Raw genomic sequence first — 19420 nt, forward strand, 5'->3', positions numbered from 1 at the left:
GGGCACTACTTGCACAAACAGTATTTAAACAAACGGCCTTGATGTATCAATGTCATATTTATTCGTAACAAATAATTTGTGAAAACTTGTCAAAAAACGTTTAACGCGTGTAATATGTAAGTAACTCTATGGTTTAGGTACGGTTTGTGCTAGTGATATAGTGTGTAGCTTTCAAATAGAGCTCGACGGCTAATCCTATTGTCTATTGTTAAGTAAAACCGCTCGTGCCACGTGCCACAACTACCTGCATAAAAAATACATACTACAGAACCAGTCTAAAATGTGTCATCGAGATGCGTAACAAAGGCGCGTTATCGGAGAGCGCACCTACACTGGTTTTTTGAGCGTTGGACTAGCCCGCGCTCAGGTGCCAAATAGAATAATGAAGACCCTTTTTTGCAGGTAAGTAGCACGTGCGGTTTTACTTAACAATAGACAATAGGATTAGCCGTCGAGCTCTATTTGAAAACTACATACTATAGCAGCGATACTCCCTATTAGTAACCAATTTCTGCCAAAAAGCCGCTCCCATACAATTGAAATTACGCTCTCATTTTCAAATCAAAACGACACGTCGAAATAACATGTAAAACTAATTTCAGATAGTCGGCGTGTTCTTCGAAAAGAAAAGTCTCGATCTAATAACAGTGAGTCGTAATGGCCAAGTCTGCCTCTGGGAGGCGAACATAGACATGGACGATCTCATCACTTCCGGTGTCCAGATCTCTCATAGAAAGAGACGGAAGTTAGAGGAGAGTGATGGTGAAGATGACGTGGACATTAAGAAGATTGTTGAGAAAGAGGATAAGGATCAGGTAAGGGATTTTGAGCATTGTTGCGTAGTTAATAAAGTTGGTATAAGAATGGACTCAATAATGGTAATTTTATTGGAAGGTATTCCCAAAGTGTCTTGGTGAAAACTAGTTTTGACTAATTGTTTCAAAATAATTAGGTACTGTTATAATATAACTATTAAATTAAATAAAGGACCCCACGGCAAACACAGGGAAAAAGTGGTGTCAGTCAAATCTCACGGAATTTTAGTATGATGTAGATTTAAGTCTCCTGATTATTTTTTTATAAGGGCATACATCTCTCTTACTATACTTTCAAAAACAATGAAGGTTATATTTTTCTATTACTATGAGGTGTTTCCTAAAATCGATGCATTTAATTGACACTAATGACACATACTGATAGTTACTGACGTAATGAAGTGATCTTATAATGCAGTTACAATTTAATCCCCTCTTTTTGCGTCGGGGGTTACGTTTTTACTCGACTCTCGTCTAAAGAGATTTGTTCGCATTGATAAAAAAAATCACTGATAAAGTCTGTGCGGAAAGAGAAGAGTCGTGGAATGTAAGGGGAACGGGTGTCTCTGACCATGGGGCTTTAAATCCAGGGCTCTATTTAACTCGCTAAACTAAGCTACTTTTATTATGGCACCAACCCCGAAATCCCAATTTTTTTTACTTTTTCATACATTTTGGCTGATCGGATGTCGACGTTTTCTATGGAAAAGCCAAAAAAAAATTTCCCCACATACTTTCTCTTTCCGGCTAGACTTTAGTGATCGTCATTATTGATTACAGGAAAGTGAGAACGACGAAGAAATTGAAGAGAAACAGAAGAGTAGCACATATGAGAAGCGTCTGCTGTACAAGAAGCTAGGTCGGCACTACATCGGGGACGCCATTCGCAGCGCCCACCACAAAGTCAAGCTATCCGCCGCGCAATACCACAAGGAGAACAAACTGCTGGTCACAGGTCTGTATTATTATACCGGCAACGCGCATGTAACAAAATATCGATACGGACCAAGTGCCAAAAATATGAATCTATCTATCTAGCCCCTTTGTTCTGAGTTACAGTATATCTCTAAAATCGGCAAAGGCCTCCTCTAGCTCTTTCCATTGAGGTCTGTCGTGGGCCACTCCTCTCCAGTTGGGGCCCGCTGTGAGTATGAATACACTACCTATTATTACACTATATGGGTAATAAGGTACATATTTTTGCCTCTTTTTCCGTATCGATATTTTCAGACGTGACTGCATCCCTAAAGCTTACTTTTTGGAAATATTTTAATACACATGAGTACTGATCGTAATTGTGGGCACATTGCACAACTGTAATAAACGGTCGCGCTCCCATACTACATTTGTACGGGAGCGCTTATGTGACATGTGTGGGGACTGTCTAGTAGCACAGAATAAATAATAGTACTAGCGTACAGAAAGGAAACTTCCTACAAAACCGAAGTTTGACAGAGGTTCAGGGTCGAAGCTTGCTATCCCTTTCTAATACATATATGCCACTATCCCTTTCGGCTATTTAGGGTTGTCAAAATTCAAGTGATTATCTTATCTGTGGTCCTGCACGCAAAAGGAAGTCAAGTGGTGCCAACCCTAATAATTGCTCGGAGCAATGCTGAGCCGAGCGGAGCCGAGTTTGGCCGATCTCAGGAGTTTCGCACCCCTGCTAGTAGTTCAGGTGGTCTAATTTACCCTATAATAAGCGTTTCTTTTTGCCGTTTCAAAGGTTTCACAAACGGCGTGTTCTTCCTCCACGAGATGCCGGACGTGAACCTGATCCACACGCTCAGCATATCGGAGCACCGCATCAGCAGCGTGGCCGTGTCCGGTCCGGGCGACTGGATCGCGTTCGGGTGCCCTAACATAGGACAGCTACTCGTCTGGGAGTGGCAGAGTGAGTACTAATATTATAAATGCCGGACGTGAACCTGACACACACGCTCAGCATATCGGAGCACCGCATCAGCAGCGTGGCCGTGTCCGGTCCGGGCGACTGGATCGCGTTCGGGTGCCCTAACATAGGACAGCTACTCGTCTGGGAGTGGCAGAGTGAGTACTAATATTATAAATGCCGGACGTGAACCTGATCCACACGCTCAGCATATCGGAGCACCGCATCAGCAGCGTGGCCGTGTCCGGTCCGGGCGACTGGATCGCGTTCGGGTGCCCTAACATCGGACAGCTACTCGTCTGGGAGTGGCAGAGTGAGTACTAATATTATAAATGCCGGACGTGTACCTGATACACACGTTCAGCATATCGGAGCACCGCATCAGCAGCGTGGCCGTGTCCGGTCCGGGCGACTGGATCGCGTTCGGGTGCCCTAACATCGGACAGCTACTCGTCTGGGAGTGGCAGAGTGAGTACTAATATTGTAAATGCCGGACGTGTACCTGATACACACGCTCAGCATATCGGAGCACCGCATCAGCAGCGTGGCCGTGTCCGGTCCGGGCGACTGGATCGCGTTCGGGTGCCCTAACATAGGACAGCTACTCGTCTGGGAGTGGCAGAGTGAGTACTAATCAGTACATTGTCACAGTGTAAAAAGTAACAGTGGCACAAAACAGATAAGTACAGAAGTCAATCACATGTATGTACTTTACTTTTCATACCTACGCTCGGCGGTCGCTCTAGGGTTGCGATTGTTGCGAACTATGACTTGTGCACAAAAAACTATCGTGGTAGTGGCACTCGTATCTATCGTATCGTATCTGGTATCTAGTTGTTTGATTTATTGTTGAGGATGAAACGGGAAGAATGGAAATATAAATTAATAATAACATTAATAACTCAAATAGCTATTTTAATTTTAAATGTCATTGTTATATTACAAATTTGCCACAGAAAATATCTTGCGATGATTTCGAGATTGGCGAAATGCACGATTATTATATTTTAAAGTGTAATAAATTCGCATTCTCATGTACAATGTAATAAATTCGCATACGCATTCTCTCTGAAACCACTGGTAGCTTAAAAAACGACAATTCACCGGTTAATGTTGAATTTAAACAACCGTCCACTGTACAGTTATAATAACTTTTTGTTTTGTTTCTCCTTTATTGCACAAAAAAGTTCACAGACGCGTGTCTCAAGCGGATGGCACTCGCGCTCGCACTGGTCCCAACTGGTCCGAGATATCGTGTCCGTGAGCAGTGTCTATGTGTGCGTCGCTCGAGCGCGCTTTGTATGTAGATTGATTTCTGTACCTATCTCTTTTGTGACAGTGGTCCGATGGCCTTTGACGTGTGCCAAGCTACTAACAATGCCATGTATGCAACTCGGGTGCGCGCGATCTATATACCATTCGGCTATGTAGGGTTGTTTATTTGTATGCTAGTTTATAAGCACACTGTGGAGGTCCTATGTACTTACATATTGTGAATAGTTTTAAGACCTCTTTGTAAACCCACTATTGAGAAATAAATGATCAATCAATCAGTCAAGTAATTATCTTATCTGTGGTCGTGCATGCAAAAGAACGTTAAGTGCTGCCAACCCTATTAATTGCTCGGAGCAATGGTGAGCCGAACGGAGTCGAGTTTGCCCGAAAGCAGAAGTGTCTCCCCACTGCCGCGGCGACCAATCACATTATATTTGACAGAAACTAAAATGTTGTTATATTGACAGGCGAGCAGTACGTTATGAAGCAACAAGGACACTCCCTCGACATGACCTGTCTCGCTTACTCTCCGGACGGCCTGTACATAGTCACTGGCGGCTATGATGGAAAGGTATACACAAATTTGCTTGAATTGCTTACTGAAATTCAATAACATTAAATTAAAAAAAATAGAATTTTGATAAAACATGTTAAAGAACCGCCGGTAGAAAACCTGGTTTTAAATAAAATAAGTCGCATCCAAATCAACGCGTCCAAAGTTAAAACGGCCGTTTTTGTTTTGAGTTCATAGATCGACGAATCCAGCAACATAAAAACTAGTTTGATGTATTCAAAAGGTACTTAAATACACAATACAGTACGTAGCGGCCCCCTTTTTAAAATATCTGTCGTTAAATCTAAATAATCACGATTATTTAGCAGTGGCGCTAGTGTGCACGTTGATGGGCTTGTGGCGTCTCCTCTAGCTGTCACTGCCAACGTCGTGCCATAATAATCTAACAGATGGCGTTAGGGAGCTTAGAACGCACAAACTGCTAAGAAGATAGTACTTCTAGAACGCAATTAGTATGAGAGACCTACATCGCGCTTACGGAGTTATAACGTCAGTTGCTATATATATAACTTCCGACCAGGATATAACACTGACATTCCATTTCAGGTGAAAGTGTGGAACACGACGACCGGCTTTTGTTTCGTGACGTTCAGCGAGCATACGTCATCAGTGACGAGCGTGGTTTTCAGCGCGAACAAGAAATTCTTCGTCTCCAGCTCGCTAGATGGCACTGTGCGGTGCTACGATCTCACCAGGTCGGCCACAATACTACATAACCACCTTTTCCAAGCATAGTACGATTTACTAACCACATAGACGATAGAATTTCAACCTTAGCATTCCGATTTAAGGTTTAAATTAGACTGGACACAGCTCGCTCGACGGCACCGTGCGGGTGCTATTACGATCTCACCAGGTCGGCTACAAAATAGTATTTCTTTACCACATACACATACGCGATAGAATTTCAACCTTAGCATTACGGTTTAAGGTTCAAATTAGACTGGACTGTCTTAAAAGGTGATAAAGTATGAGACAGGCTTATGTTTCGTGACCGTGACCAGTTCGCTCGACGGCACCGTGTGGTGCTACGATCTCACCAGGTCGGCCAGAATAGTACTTACAATTAGTTATCCCTTTTCCAAGCATAGTACGATTTACTGACCACATACTGAGCTAAAATGCTTTCAACCTGTAGACAATTTACCGCCGTTGGGCGACGTAATTATTCAGTGGCTCAGTACAAATATGAGCTTAACGCTAACCGAATAAAGTTAATTTTAGATACCGCAACTTCCGCACGTTGACGTCGCCGAGCCTCGTGCAGTTCAGCTGCGTGGCGTTAGACTCCAGCAGCGAGCTGTGCGCCGCGGGCGGGCAGGACGTGTTCGAGATATTCCTGTGGTCCGTCAAGTTTGGGAAACTGTTGGATGTGAGTACTGACGTCACAATCTAAAGGTATTCAACCTGACCAATGTCATTGCGTCTCACTCTCTTATTAAGCTAAATGTGAGTTCAGCTGCGTGGCGTTAGACTCCAGCAGCGAGCTGTGCGCCGCGGGCGGACAGGACGTGTTCGAGATATTCCTGTGGTCCGTCAAGTTTGGGAAACTGTTGGATGTGAGTACTGACGTCACAATCTAAAGGTATTCAACCTGACCAATGTCATTGCATCTCACTCTCTTATTGAGCTAAATGTGAGTTCAGCTGCGTGGCGTTAAGACTCCAGCAGCGAGCTGTGCGCCGCGGGCGGACAGGACGTGTTCGAGATATTCCTGTGGTCCGTCAAGTTTGGGAAACTGTTGGATGTGAGTACTGACGTCACAATCTAAGGGTGGTTCAACCTGACCAATGTCATTGCGTCTCACTCTCTCATTAAGCTAAATGTGAGTTCAGCTGCGTGGCGTTAGACTCCAGCAGCGAGCTGTGCGCCGCGGGCGGGCAGGATGTGTTCGAGATATTCCTGTGGTCCGTCAAGTTTGGGACGCTGTTGGATGTGAGTACTGACGTCACAATCTAAAGGTATTCAACCTGACCAATGTCATTGCGTCTCACTCTCTTATTAAGCTAAATGTGAGTTCAGCTGCGTGGCGTTAGACTCCAGCAGTGAGCTGTGCGCCGCGGGCGGACAGGACGTGTTCGAGATATTCCTGTGGTCCGTCAAGTTTTTGACGCTGTTGGATGTGAGTACTGACGTCACAATCTAAGGGTGGTTCTACCTGACCGATGTCATTGCGTCTCACTCTCTCATTAAGCTAAATGTGAGTTCAGCTGCGTGGCGTTAGACTCCAGCAGCGAGCTGTGCGCCGCGGGCGGACAGGACGTGTTCGAGATATTCCTGTGGTCCGTCAAGTTTGGGAAACTGTTGGATGTGAGTACTGACCTCACAATCAAAGGGTGGTTCAACCTGACCAATGTCATTGTGTCTCACTCTCTTATTAAGCTAAATGTGAGTTTAGCTCGCTGCGCTCGGACCAAAGATTGCCTCGCGTAAAAATGGATCACTTAATGCCCTTATAGGGATGTTTCCTGTACCACAGGGCGGACACGCCATACATCGAAAATCATTTGCGTTTATATGTTTGCACGGCACGTCTGTACACGCGTCATTGTGTGAGTAAGTGGCTTAGGGCTGACTCGTGCGGCGCGCGGGGAAGGCTAAGCCGAGGTTTGCCGAGGCCGGCCGAAGGACACGACGAGCGGCCCGCTGCGTTGCATAATTCGACCGAAATACGTAAAAAAACAAAATATAGGTTTATGTTTAACAAAATATAGGTTTATTCGCTCCAATTGTTGAATTGGCTTTGTCAGTTTATAGTCCTGCACGTACTTGGACTTTCAACACGCCATTATTAAATATACCTTATTGTTGATGCCTATTGATTATTTTATATAACATACATAATTATTTCTTAAATTCTTAAAATAAATTAAAAATCAAACGCGAATGTCCCGCGACCAACAAGTTCTTTTTTGTGAAAAGAGTGTTAAACTAAAAATAAAACATTTACGAGGAATATCTGTGTAGAAGGTCTAGTTACCTTAGGTACTTTAAATATTAAATGTTGGCTTAACATTCACAAATTCAACGAACGGGTTTTAATTCATATGATATTATTATTTTTACGCAAAAGTATAGCCTTATTTACAGATACATATTTCGTCTCTTTGGAAAACTATCTTATTATTCATTTCTACAATAAGTAGGTATCCGTACTACCCGTACATCGCACAATACACCGGCATTTTGAACGTTGCGTCATCGCGTCGCGGCGTCGCTAGCCGAACTGAGCGTACGTCAGGAGTCCGTCAGAACTCAGTCGCGGGGCGAGGTAATCCGAGTCGGGGCGGGGCGGTGCGTGTCCGTTCTGTATGATAATACTATTACTTATTCTGTGCCTGTACTAAAAATAAATTATTTCAAACCGTGCAGGAAATAAAGCACCAGATAATTATTAGAAAAACATAGATAGCAGCTTTTTAAACACAATTTGTCGTCGCCCCCATGCTAAACTAACATAACTGTAAAAAACACATTTTTGAGGAGAGCGATTTGAAGCTCCTAAAAATTCCATTTTGTTTTTTTTGAAGTAGTCGTTGCAGTTGTATTGATATAGTATACACACAGTGTTTTCAAAATGCATGTATTACATGATCAATTTGTCAGATATGCATTATTTTATTGGAATTGGGAATTACAGCACATTCGCAATTTTGCATCTCCATAGATAGCAAAAAAAAGATAAGATTTTTCACTATAGTGAACTCACGAAAGTACCACTTTCGCAAATTATAAATCCATTTAAAACATTTGGACCGAGGTAAAGTTACGAAAATGACAGTTTCGTGTGTTTACTCTGGTGTATGTGAATGCTTTCTATTCATTTGTATAGAAATTGAGTTGCGAATCTGTATTTATTTTTGATTTCAACAAGAATATTTTGCATAATCAAACACTTATAAGCAAAAAAGAGTAGAAATTAAAAAGTGGCAATACTGTAGTGTCGTCCTTTTCAAATCAATCTAAGAAAAACCTGACCTTACTACAGTGTTGCCACTTTTTAATTTCTACTCTTTTTTGTCAGACTTTATAACCATTACCTACGTACTTGACAAGGCCTTATAATAATTATGTCCATCCCAATCCATCACCACCTAGAATCTGTGCAGCCGACCATCGTGTTTCTTATGGAGACGCATATCCTGCCCGGCAGACATTGCATACTTATTAAATATATCCCGGCTATACACTTGAACACAAGTTCATGAGACACGCCGGGATATGTAGTGTATGTCCGGCAGGATGTCTGCTGTCACCACCTTGATGCCTATGTAGACAGCTATTGACCTGTCAGTTCTGTGGGTGTGCGTGTGCGTAGACTACAGTGGCCACACTCACGTCTACGCGTGCCTGTACAGGTCTTACGGTGATTTTGGGGGATTTCAACGCCTACTACATTGATTGGCTTGGGTCCTGGTCCGCCGACCACGCAGGAAGGTCTGCTTACGAATTGTCTCTGGCCTATGAACTCTCGCCACTGGTAATTTCCCCCACGAGAAAACCGATACCATACAAGCTCTCTACTAGACCTTCTGCAGACCACACGTCCGGACGGATATTCCGTCTCAGTGAACGCGCTTCTCGGTTCATCCGATTACTGCCTCTGGTTTTTTTTTTATAAAATTATGTTCATCAATCAATCACTGTCTAGTCCGGACACTTGCACCATGCGATCCACCACGGCCAACTAGCTCACGACGCGTACGGCAGTATAAATCAGCAGATTGGAACGGACTGCGTGAATTCTACGCGTCGTACCCGTGTAGGCAGCTCTGATTCACATCAGAATATCCTGCGCAGCCAATATCCCCGAGACGATACTGGTGGTTTTTTGGGGCATCAACAGCAATACAAAAATGGATTGTTTCATTCCCAATTCGGTAATAGGTGCGGGAGCAAAGAGACGTCCTTGGTTTAACCAGCCCTGTAAAGAAGCTACAGTTTGCAAGCAAGCCGCTTACAGGGCTTGGACAAAGGCAGTATAGCTAATAAGGATCCGAACGTCTCCGATGTGAAACGCAAATTAAATGCTGCCTCGAGGTCCAGTAAAAAAGCCATTATCAGAGCCAAATACGATTTCTTTGGCAGGATTACTGAAAATCTAGCGGGTTACCCAGTGGGGAGTCGCGCGTTCTAAGCACTTGCCAAAGCTGCCGAAGGAATTTTGGTCAGTCTTCTTTACCACCACTGCGAAAAGCTGACGGTGCTCTGGCTCACAGTGTAAAAGAGAAAACCGATCTTTGGTACTCTTTTTGCCTCGAATTCTGCCTCGAATGACAACGGTAGCTCCGTGCCGCCCACCATTCCGCGGTACTCATAGAATCTGACCAGCGAGTCGTGTCACAAAAAAAACGTGGGAATTTCAATAAGAACTGCACCTGGCAATAAAATTACTATGAAAATAAATGACAGTTTGAAACTGACAGCTTATGTGATAGGAAAAAAAGTTGCCATATAAGGAATTTAAAAAAAATAGCTTGTGTCACGACTCCCTGATCAGACTCTATGCTAGAAATCTCTATCACGCCGAATATCTCATTCGGCGGGAGCTGCTATCTTTCAACGTTTATAAGTCGAGCGGGCCAGATAGCATACCAGAAGATGTGTTTAACACTTCCAGTGCCAAAGCGCCCCCTTCCCAATACAAAATGAACAGTCCCAAACTCACAAGCGGTATTGAGCCTCGGTACTCGTACCGCTTGTACGATGGTCTATGCTCTGAATAATAGTTTGACATGATGCCAGCTTCTATCACCGCACCGCTCGCCGTCGGCAGGGTGTTCATCCTCACACCCTAGACTAGTAGCTAAATGGTCGCGCACTGTGCAGTTCAAGAGATATTTCCTCCCGCGGGTTCCGGCTGTGGAACGAGTCCGAGATCGAGCTTTTCCCGATTCTTAAAAAACCGGGCAAGTACGAGTCGAACTCGCGCACGAAGGGTTCCGTACCATAATAAAAAAAAACGAAAAAAAAATGCAAAAAAAAAACGGTCACCCATCCAAGTACTGACCACGCCCGACGTTGCTTAACTTTGGTCAAAAATCACGTTTGTTGTATGGGAGCCCCATTTAAATCTTTATTTTATTCTGTTTTTAGTACTTGTTGTTGTTGTTGTAGCCGCTATCGGCTACAGAAATACATCATCTGCGAAGATGTCAACTATCACGGTTCGTGAGATACAGCCTGGTGACAGACGGACGGATGGACGGACGGACGGACGGACGGACGGATGGACGAACAGCGAAGTCTTAGTAATAGGGTCCCGTTTTACCCTTTGGGTACGGAACCCTAAAAAAAGAAGTGTACAGGCTGTTAAAGGGTCTAACTCTGAAGCTAGCTACGGACGTGGTATAAAATACGAGTATAGCAAAAATGCGTTTCAAGTAATCTTGTAAACAGTACAAAAATAATTTTATTATAAACTTACGAAAACGCCTGATTCGCATATTTACTTGTAAGTTACTCTAAAGGTACAAACGAATTATTTACCTTACAAACTCACGGAAATGCAAAATTCGTAAATTTTAACAGGCCAATTTATGTGATGGGGTAATAATGGCCACCATAATAAAGTAACGAATATGCCCGATTCGCAAATTTGCTATGGCTACTTTGTGGTTATATCTATTTGCCACCATAGTAGATTAACGAATGAGCAGTTTCGCAACTATGCTAAAGGTTATGAATGTAGATAAATATTAAATGCCACCATAGTAAACTGACATATGTGCCAGATTCGCAAATTTGCTGTAGTCTACATATGTGGTTGAGTAATAGTTGCCACCATAGTAAAATAACGAATGTGTAGATTCGCAATTATGCTATAGTTTATTAATATGAATGAGGAATAAATGCCACCATAGTAAACTACCGTATTTGCCAGATTCGCAAGTTTTCTATAGGCTAATCGTACCGGTCAATAATAATTGCCACCATAGAAAGTTAACGAAAATGGCAGATTCGTTAGTTATTTACTGGTGTCGGCCAAGGAAAAATACCTTATCTACACTTCGCGAGTCTACCATGGGGTAAAAGAACTATTAAGTCAGATTGGTACAATGGTAACTCTGAAAGCTTAAAAGATAGAAGTCTGAAAATTGGTCACATTGTGCATTGTCATATTTGGTACAGAATTACATCAATAACTCAATTTTGACAAATTTACACTTATGTTAGTTTAGCATGGGGGCGACGTTGTATTTAATAAATCGGATTGAAATATAAAAAGTAGGTGAGTTTACCGTGACGTCACTATATTCGTTTTCATATAAATTCCATATTAGCAAATCGTTTTGACAGTTTAGTTAAAGTTAAAAGAAGTTTACTTTTTTTACTTAGAAAATCCGTAGTTCAGTTTTCAGGGTTAAAATATATAACATCAGCATCACATTACTCATATTTGTATTATGAGTACGAATTTAACTAAAATATAATTCTTTACAACAGGTATTGGGAGGCCACGAAGCTCCGGTGTCTAGTCTAGCCTTCAATCCGGTTTTGTCGAGCACTCGTCTCGCCTCGGCCAGTTGGGACAAGACCGTCCGTCTCTGGAACTGTATAGAGAACAGCTCTGAGAGCGAAACTATACAGATGACTTCCGACGCACTGCAAGTCGCGTTTAGGCCTGATGGGGAGCAGGTAAGAGAATCTCGGCTCTATGTCATACTTTATACGGTTCTTAATTCCTTAGCTCTGAAATTACTGAGCACGCGTTGGGACAAGACCGTCCGTCTCTGGAACTGTATAGAGAACAGCTCTGAGAGCGAAACTATACAGATGACCTCCGACTCACTGGAAGTCGCGTTTAGGCCTGATGGGGAGCAGGTAAGGGAATCTCGGCTCTATGTCATACTTTATACGGTTCTTAATTCCTTAGCTCTGAAATTACTGAGCACGCGTTGGGACAAGACCGTCCGTCTCTGGAACTGTATAGAGAACAGCTCTGAGAGCGAAACTATACAGATGACTTCCGACGCACTGCAAGTCGCGTTTAGGCCTGATGGGGAGCAGGTAAGGGAATCTCGACTCTATGTCAAACTTTATACGGTTTTAATTTGGTTAGCTATGAAACTACTGAGCACGCGTTGGCCAGTTGGGACAAGACCGTCCGTCTCTGGAACTGTATAGAGAACAGCTCTGAGAGCGAAACTATACAGATGACTTCCGACGCACTACAAGTCGCGTTCAGACCTGACGGGGAACAGGTAAGGGAATCTGGGCTCTATGTCATACATTATACGGTTCGTGATTCCTTGGCTCTGAAACTACTGAGCACGCACTTGACGCACTTCATCAAAGAGAATTTGAAATAGAGAGTTACTGTCATGGTAAATTACGTAGCTACAGTAAATTTACTGCCATTTTAAAACAGTTTTAATCTTCTGTTGAAAGATGGTAGTAAATTTACAGTAGCTACATAATTTACTTTGACAATCCAATTCTATACACTCTATTCTCTTTGGTTTCATTTAACTAAGGTTCTTTTCAGATAGCAGTATCAACGCTTGACGGCGCCATCACATTCTTCGACTCGACAACCTGCGAGCAAACGGGCAGTATAGAGGGTCGGATCGATCTGGCATCGGGCCGGGGCGACCGCGACTTGGTCACACCACAGCAGATGCTTAAAACCAAGTGAGTAGATAATATTAATACTTAATAGTACATTACTACAGAGGCCGGGGAGTAAGGGGTTGCCGGCCGAGCTTAGTGACAACCCAAGGTATGTATAGTCTTTTCTAGTTATTTCAAACATTCAATGAAATAATAATGAAATAAATGATGATGATGATTGTTTTTATGTCCTAATGTTATTACAATAATCTATTGATTATTCAGTACGTATTAAAGGGGAATGAAAGTTTTTATCATTTTTGCACTACGACGCACGGTTTAGGAGATCCAGCCCTATAAAGAATTCTGCATGACTAAATAACTTTTTCTCAAAAATGGACGGCAAAGTCGACTTTGCCGTCTAAAAAATAGGTTGCGAAGCGCTTAGTTTATGGTCAGTCAAAAATTAAAAAGTTAAAAAACATTGCAGTCTCGATTTTGGGACTGCAATGTCGCATACAAATTCCATTATTTGTCGAGTTCCAAACTTTTTAAAAGTTGAAATGGCCATATCAAATGAAGGCACAGGCCCATTAAACAGCCAAACAGATGATTAGTACCACGACTATTTAGTTGTCTCAAATAGGTTGGCGTATTTTGGCAGAAAAATACACTTCTATTTTTTTATTAAAAAAAAATAAAAAGGCGGCAAGGGCTTTCTTCTGTGAAAATATATACGCAAGAACGTTGGTTTTGTAAAATATTTCTATGATATTTATATTTCCTGCACCATTTTTGAGAAAAGCACTATATATGACTCGGCTGGAAGGCTACTTGCTGGCTTCGGATTCAATTAAACGGACTCCCAAGGTCGTCCGTTTAAAACGAATCCTCAGCCTGCAAGTAGCTACTTCCGAGCCTCGACAATAATGTACTATACCTACATGATAAGTTGATAAAGCTACATTATACTCTAGTAACCAGACATAGGAATCCGCGGGGCAATTGTGAAATTAAGACTTTATATTTGTGCACTTTTATGGTACGAATTACAACAAAATTTAGGCCGTTTTAAAACGACTAGGCAATTAATAACTAATTTTTAACTATTTTGTTGTAATTAGTCCCATAAGTGCACAAACATAGTCTTAATTCACAATTTGCCCCGCGGATTCCTATGTCTGCTAGTAACATTTACATTAGAGTTCGGCAGAATGAATAAATAAGCGCTTTATCGTCTCACTGAAGTCTCGCCTACCTCCTAGTTATTTATTCAGAACGCGCCCTCCTAATGCTACCTACTGAATAAGGGTGATTTGGGAAAACACAAATGTTTATTTAACATGTGTAGCCCGTTTTACATTTAATGTCGCAATCAACGCTTGATTCTAGGTTTGTTTATAGTTACGTGATACGGGTGCTTGAGATTACCTACACTTTTTGTTAAACTCATAGACTAGGTATCCTCTAGACCGAGTATAGAGCAATTATTTCATGCAACCGATGATGCCAAAATGCGGGGGTGCGCGGGACGTGGTGAGCGAAGTCCCGTGCCGTGATTGGTCCGTTCAAAGACACGGACGTCACACAAAGACACTTTCGACTCGAACATGGAGTAAAATTAGGCAGAGGGGGTAGCGCTACTATGCTCAGTCTGGAGGATGTTTTGTCTGTGGGTTATACTCATACATAAGGACCACAAAAATACTTCCATATTTATTTATATACCTACGAAATTTTTTTTTAAATTAATTTTCGCATTCCATTCATCTTGTCATACTCGTTGTTAAACATGAGCTTGTCTCTTTCACTTTCGGTGAGCGGGTCGGGAGCCCGTTAGCACGTGCACATTTCTCGCATGCCCAGGTGCAACTAAGGGCAACTTGTACAATTTGTCACAAGTTAAGCGCTTCGAAATTGGAACGCCGGTATAATAAATCATTGGCTGTGCTGCAATAATTCCTCAAATTTCAGGGCGTTCACAACAATATGCTACTCCGCGGACGGGCAGTGCGTGCTCGGCGCCGGCAACGCGAAGTACGTGTGCCTCTACAGCGTGAAGGAGTCTATCCTCATCAGAAAATTCACCATCACGCAGAACCGGTCCCTAGATGCGATCAATGTAAGTGCTCAGCTTTTATTTTTAGGGCTCCGTACCTCAAAAGGAAAAAAACGGAACCCTTATAGGATCACTCGTGCGTCTGTCTGTCTGTCCGTCTGTCACAGCCTATTTTCTCGGAAATTACTGGACCAATTAAGTTGTTATACATATGTAAATTAGTGACCCAAAGATGGACATATTTTTTTATAATTTTAAAATACATAGGTTCGAAGTTATTTAATAAGTTATTAAATAGCCAAAAAATGATCATTTCCCCTCCTTTATCTCCGAAACTACTGGATCAAAAATTTTGAAAAAAATACTCAAAATAGTTCTTTACCTATAGATGACAGTAAAACCTATTAGAAATGTGCAGTCAAGCGTGAGTCGGACTTATGTACGGAACCCTAGAAACGCGAGTCCTACTCGCACTTAGCCGGTTTTTTAATCACCTTGCTTAGAAATACATTATTATTACATTATTCCACGCAGGCGTAAAGAGTACAAACGGCAACACTCCTAACTGTACTGTGTGTGTCTGTGTGTGTGTGTGTGATGTGTTATGCCTTTTGCAATAAGGTCCACCGATGTACAGTTAACAGTGTGGGCGATGGTACGTCGCTGTGCTTGTAAATTCCGGCATGTGATCGCATTTGGAAAAAGGAAATGAAACTCTGACAAATACCTACCTACATATATAGTATACATATCCAGATGTTGTGCATAATTGTTTTCCATCGTATTTTCTCGGAAACGTTCGTATTTGTCATGCTAGTTCAGTCAATGTCAGTACTTCTTGTACCGAGACTGACTGAAATAGCAGGACGCGTTCGTAAGTTTCCGTGCTAAAATAATTATGCACTACACTGTACATCTGGTTTTCACACATCTTTTTCGCTATCTGAACATATGTGGCACTCTACTTAATAATGTAAATCATGGAAGATATTTATTTTAGTTTAAATTATCCCGCAGTCTAAATCGCTCCCCTGCATCTTACTAAAGTAATATGATTCGTACTATAGGCGCCGTTCAAGGCGGCCTATTTAGACGGACGGGTAACTACACTGAGCATGGCCCGACATGCTCTTGGCCGGTGTATTCTACTGACAAATTACTTTATTTTGACGTGATAGCGTCTTATAAACCGGTAGCATTCACGAAAAAGTGTCACGTTGTGGACATATAGGTACCTCCATAGCAGCTGCAGGCAAGCGTTGACGCATGGTATGGTCGCGTTCATAATTTTACGTCTACCATAAATTTTTGTCTATGTTTATGCTTTTCTTTTCATTTTGTTTTGTTTATTTTCTGAATTATTTTTCTTGTATTTTGTAATTTCTGTTTTCTTAATTATTTTTTCTGTGTATCTTTTGCAATGTTTTCAATATGTATCTTTTTGTGTTATCTGTCGTGGCATCACCGAATGGGCCCTACGGAAGACCAGCGCTGGCTTTATAGCTAGCATTATGCTGAGTTGGGTCCATTTCGTGATGCACACTTATTGTTCTTTTCTGTTCTTGCTGTTGTTGTCTGTACATGTTCGTACATGTTTTGTGATCGTCACGAATAAAAATCTTTTATCTCTTATCTTATCCATGGTAACGTTGTGGACGGATCTCCATGGTGATGTTACGGCCACGTTTTCTTATGACGTTATTACGCAAAATTATCGTCCGTAAACAGACTTTGTCACTGACAAAGATGGCCGATGGGGTCGAAAAGTGCTCGAGTGGAGACCACGGACTAGCAAGCGCAGCGTAGGACGTCCACCCACAAAATGGACGGACGACCTTGTTAAGGCCGCCGGAAGACGCTGGATGCGTGTCGCTTCCAACCGGTACGAATGGAGGTCCAAGGGGGAGTGTCTATGTTCAGCAGTGGACGTCTTATGGCAGAAAACCATTTTTTTTGTGATTATCAGGATTACATCAACCGCCGTCACCTGACGGAGTTCGGAAACATGGCGCTGGTGGAAGACAGGACGCACCTAGAAGGCGGCGATGTCGCCATCCGTCTGCCCGGCGTGAAAGAGGGTGATATGGCTGACAGAAATGTCAAACCTGAGGTAAAATTACCGTATCTTTGTGATAAGTGTACTTTGCTATCACATAAACTATCGACATTCTTGCAATTTGAATTTTACTTCAAAGGTTTAACGATATCTAAAATGTCATGTTTCCGTGATTCACTCGTCCATGGCCCCGACGGAAGACCAGCGTTGACCCATCAAGGCTAACACCATGCTGAGTCGGGACCATTTCGTGGCTATTTACTTGATCTGTTATGTAATGCTATGTGTTGTAATGTTAAGTGTCATTTTTTTATTTTTGTTCCTCTTTTTTTTCTCTTTTGTCTGTTACCTATTTTTTATGCCACGAATAAACTACATATTTCTTCTTCTTTCTACATACATAGATAGTAGTATTGATACCAGGGATGTTGTGGATGCGGATCTTTTGACATCCGCGGATGCGGATATATAAAGGCTCACATTTGCGTCAAGGTTAGGTACTTATAAACGTCAAATATTACATTTTAGTAATTTTTATTTAAAATAGAAACAAAACGTTTAGTATTTAAGTTAGTAAACTAGAATAACTATAGAAGTCTGACAGCTAAGGGGCCCACTGATTAACAGTCCGCCGGACGGTATCGGCCTGTCAGTTGTTCGGAACTGTCAAAATTTTGTTCTAACTGACAGACTGTTCTGGCGGACTGTTAATCTGTTGGCCCCTTATGTAAGTATAACGGGCTAGCATTATTTAACTAGCAATATCATATTGCGGTTTAGCAAAGAAATAAAACAACTGACGTGTTAACAAAGTGTTATATTGATTCAATATTATTTAATTGTAAATATATTGTTTTTATTGCATTTTTCATAGGTACGCGTCCATTGCCTGCGTTTCTCGCCTACTGGCGAGAGCTTCGCTTGCGCGGCCACTGAGGGATTATACCTGTACAGTCAGAATGCCGGCATTGATGGGACTTTTAGGTTAGTAATCGAATATTTCTACTCATCCTTAAAGTGTATTCATCCTTACTTGTCCTGTCATGACAACACGCCGACAATTGTCGTCGCCAATTGTGATATTTGATTGTGCTTTGCACGCGTGGGTTCGAATTCCATCCTCGTCGCCAATTGTGATATTTGAGAAAAGATACGCAGATTAATTAACTTAGCATTTTATTATTTAATTTAGTTTTTACATCATGTAAACCAGCGGTCGGCAACCTTTTAGCAGCCAAGGGCCACATATAGGTAGTAGTTAACGAAGTTGACGCGGGCCGCGCTTTGGTAATATTTGTGACTTTGACGTTTGTCAATATTACATACAAAATAGCCAGGCTCGCGGGCCGCTTGTTGCCGACCGCTGATGTAAACAAACACTTTTTAAAGATATTATCTCTGGAATTACGCAATAATCATCACTTAAAATGTTGTTGTATTGTAAGACACTCACAAAGTATTAAAATCTAGAGAGATCTAGAGAGCACCATCGCTCGAAAAGATGGCACCTTACCTTTGGCCTATCGTCGAGTAGATGGTGATACTTTTTGACATTTAGTAAATTTTACACATTTCAGTGAAAAAATAAGGATCAAAATCAAATGGCGTTCTAAAAGTTCTAAATGTACTAACTACAAAATTTACTTTGTCAATATTCCTCTATTGCAAATTCTCTTTGGTAGTGAATTTTGGTTGTCAATAAAAATAGGAACTTGAATATATTATTTTTTTAAGTATATCGTATTTATTTTTCTCCTTCTCCTAGGCCATATCGATTAGAAGCCGACTCGACGCCAGGCGCGGTGAAACAGAAATTATCTGAGCGCTCGTGGGGCCCGGCCTTAGTGAGCGCACTGCAGCTCAACGAACACACCCTCATCAGGGAGTGCGTGGAGGCTGTGCCGAGCATAGATAGTAAGTTTACCTTTATACAGTCAGCAGCAGAAGTTGCTAAGCGGGCCAGGTGTTCAAAATGATCCTTCTAGGCCATATCGATTAGAAGCCGACTCGACGCCAGGCGCGGTGAAACAGAAATTATCTGAGCGCTCTTGGGGCCCGGCCTTAGTGAGCGCACTGCAGCTCAACGAACACACCCTCATCAGGGAGTGCGTGGAGGCTGTGCCGAGCATAGATAGTAAGTTTATCTTTATACAGTCAGTAGCAAAAGTTGCTAAGCGGGCCAGGTGTTCAAAATGAT

General features: G+C 42.1%; 1 protein-coding gene across 1 annotated transcript in view; it reads left to right on the forward strand.

Moving 5' to 3' along the window:
* Positions 1 to 19420, forward strand: part of LOC134666844 (periodic tryptophan protein 2 homolog) — a 55796-nt gene that overhangs the window by 10373 nt on the left and 26003 nt on the right. The window contains exons 6-17 of the mRNA XM_063524161.1: positions 603 to 815; positions 1596 to 1770; positions 2542 to 2709; positions 4449 to 4552; positions 5102 to 5250; positions 5780 to 5927; positions 12002 to 12193; positions 13044 to 13189; positions 15083 to 15230; positions 17134 to 17277; positions 18098 to 18207; positions 18989 to 19137. Of these exons, the coding sequence (XP_063380231.1) occupies positions 603 to 815; positions 1596 to 1770; positions 2542 to 2709; positions 4449 to 4552; positions 5102 to 5250; positions 5780 to 5927; positions 12002 to 12193; positions 13044 to 13189; positions 15083 to 15230; positions 17134 to 17277; positions 18098 to 18207; positions 18989 to 19137 (1846 nt within the window). The remainder of the gene's footprint in view (positions 1 to 602; positions 816 to 1595; positions 1771 to 2541; positions 2710 to 4448; positions 4553 to 5101; positions 5251 to 5779; positions 5928 to 12001; positions 12194 to 13043; positions 13190 to 15082; positions 15231 to 17133; positions 17278 to 18097; positions 18208 to 18988; positions 19138 to 19420) is intronic.

The sequence above is a fragment of the Cydia fagiglandana genome, chromosome 8, assembly GCF_963556715.1.
Source record: "Cydia fagiglandana chromosome 8, ilCydFagi1.1, whole genome shotgun sequence".
Classification (NCBI taxonomy): domain Eukaryota; kingdom Metazoa; phylum Arthropoda; class Insecta; order Lepidoptera; family Tortricidae; genus Cydia; species Cydia fagiglandana.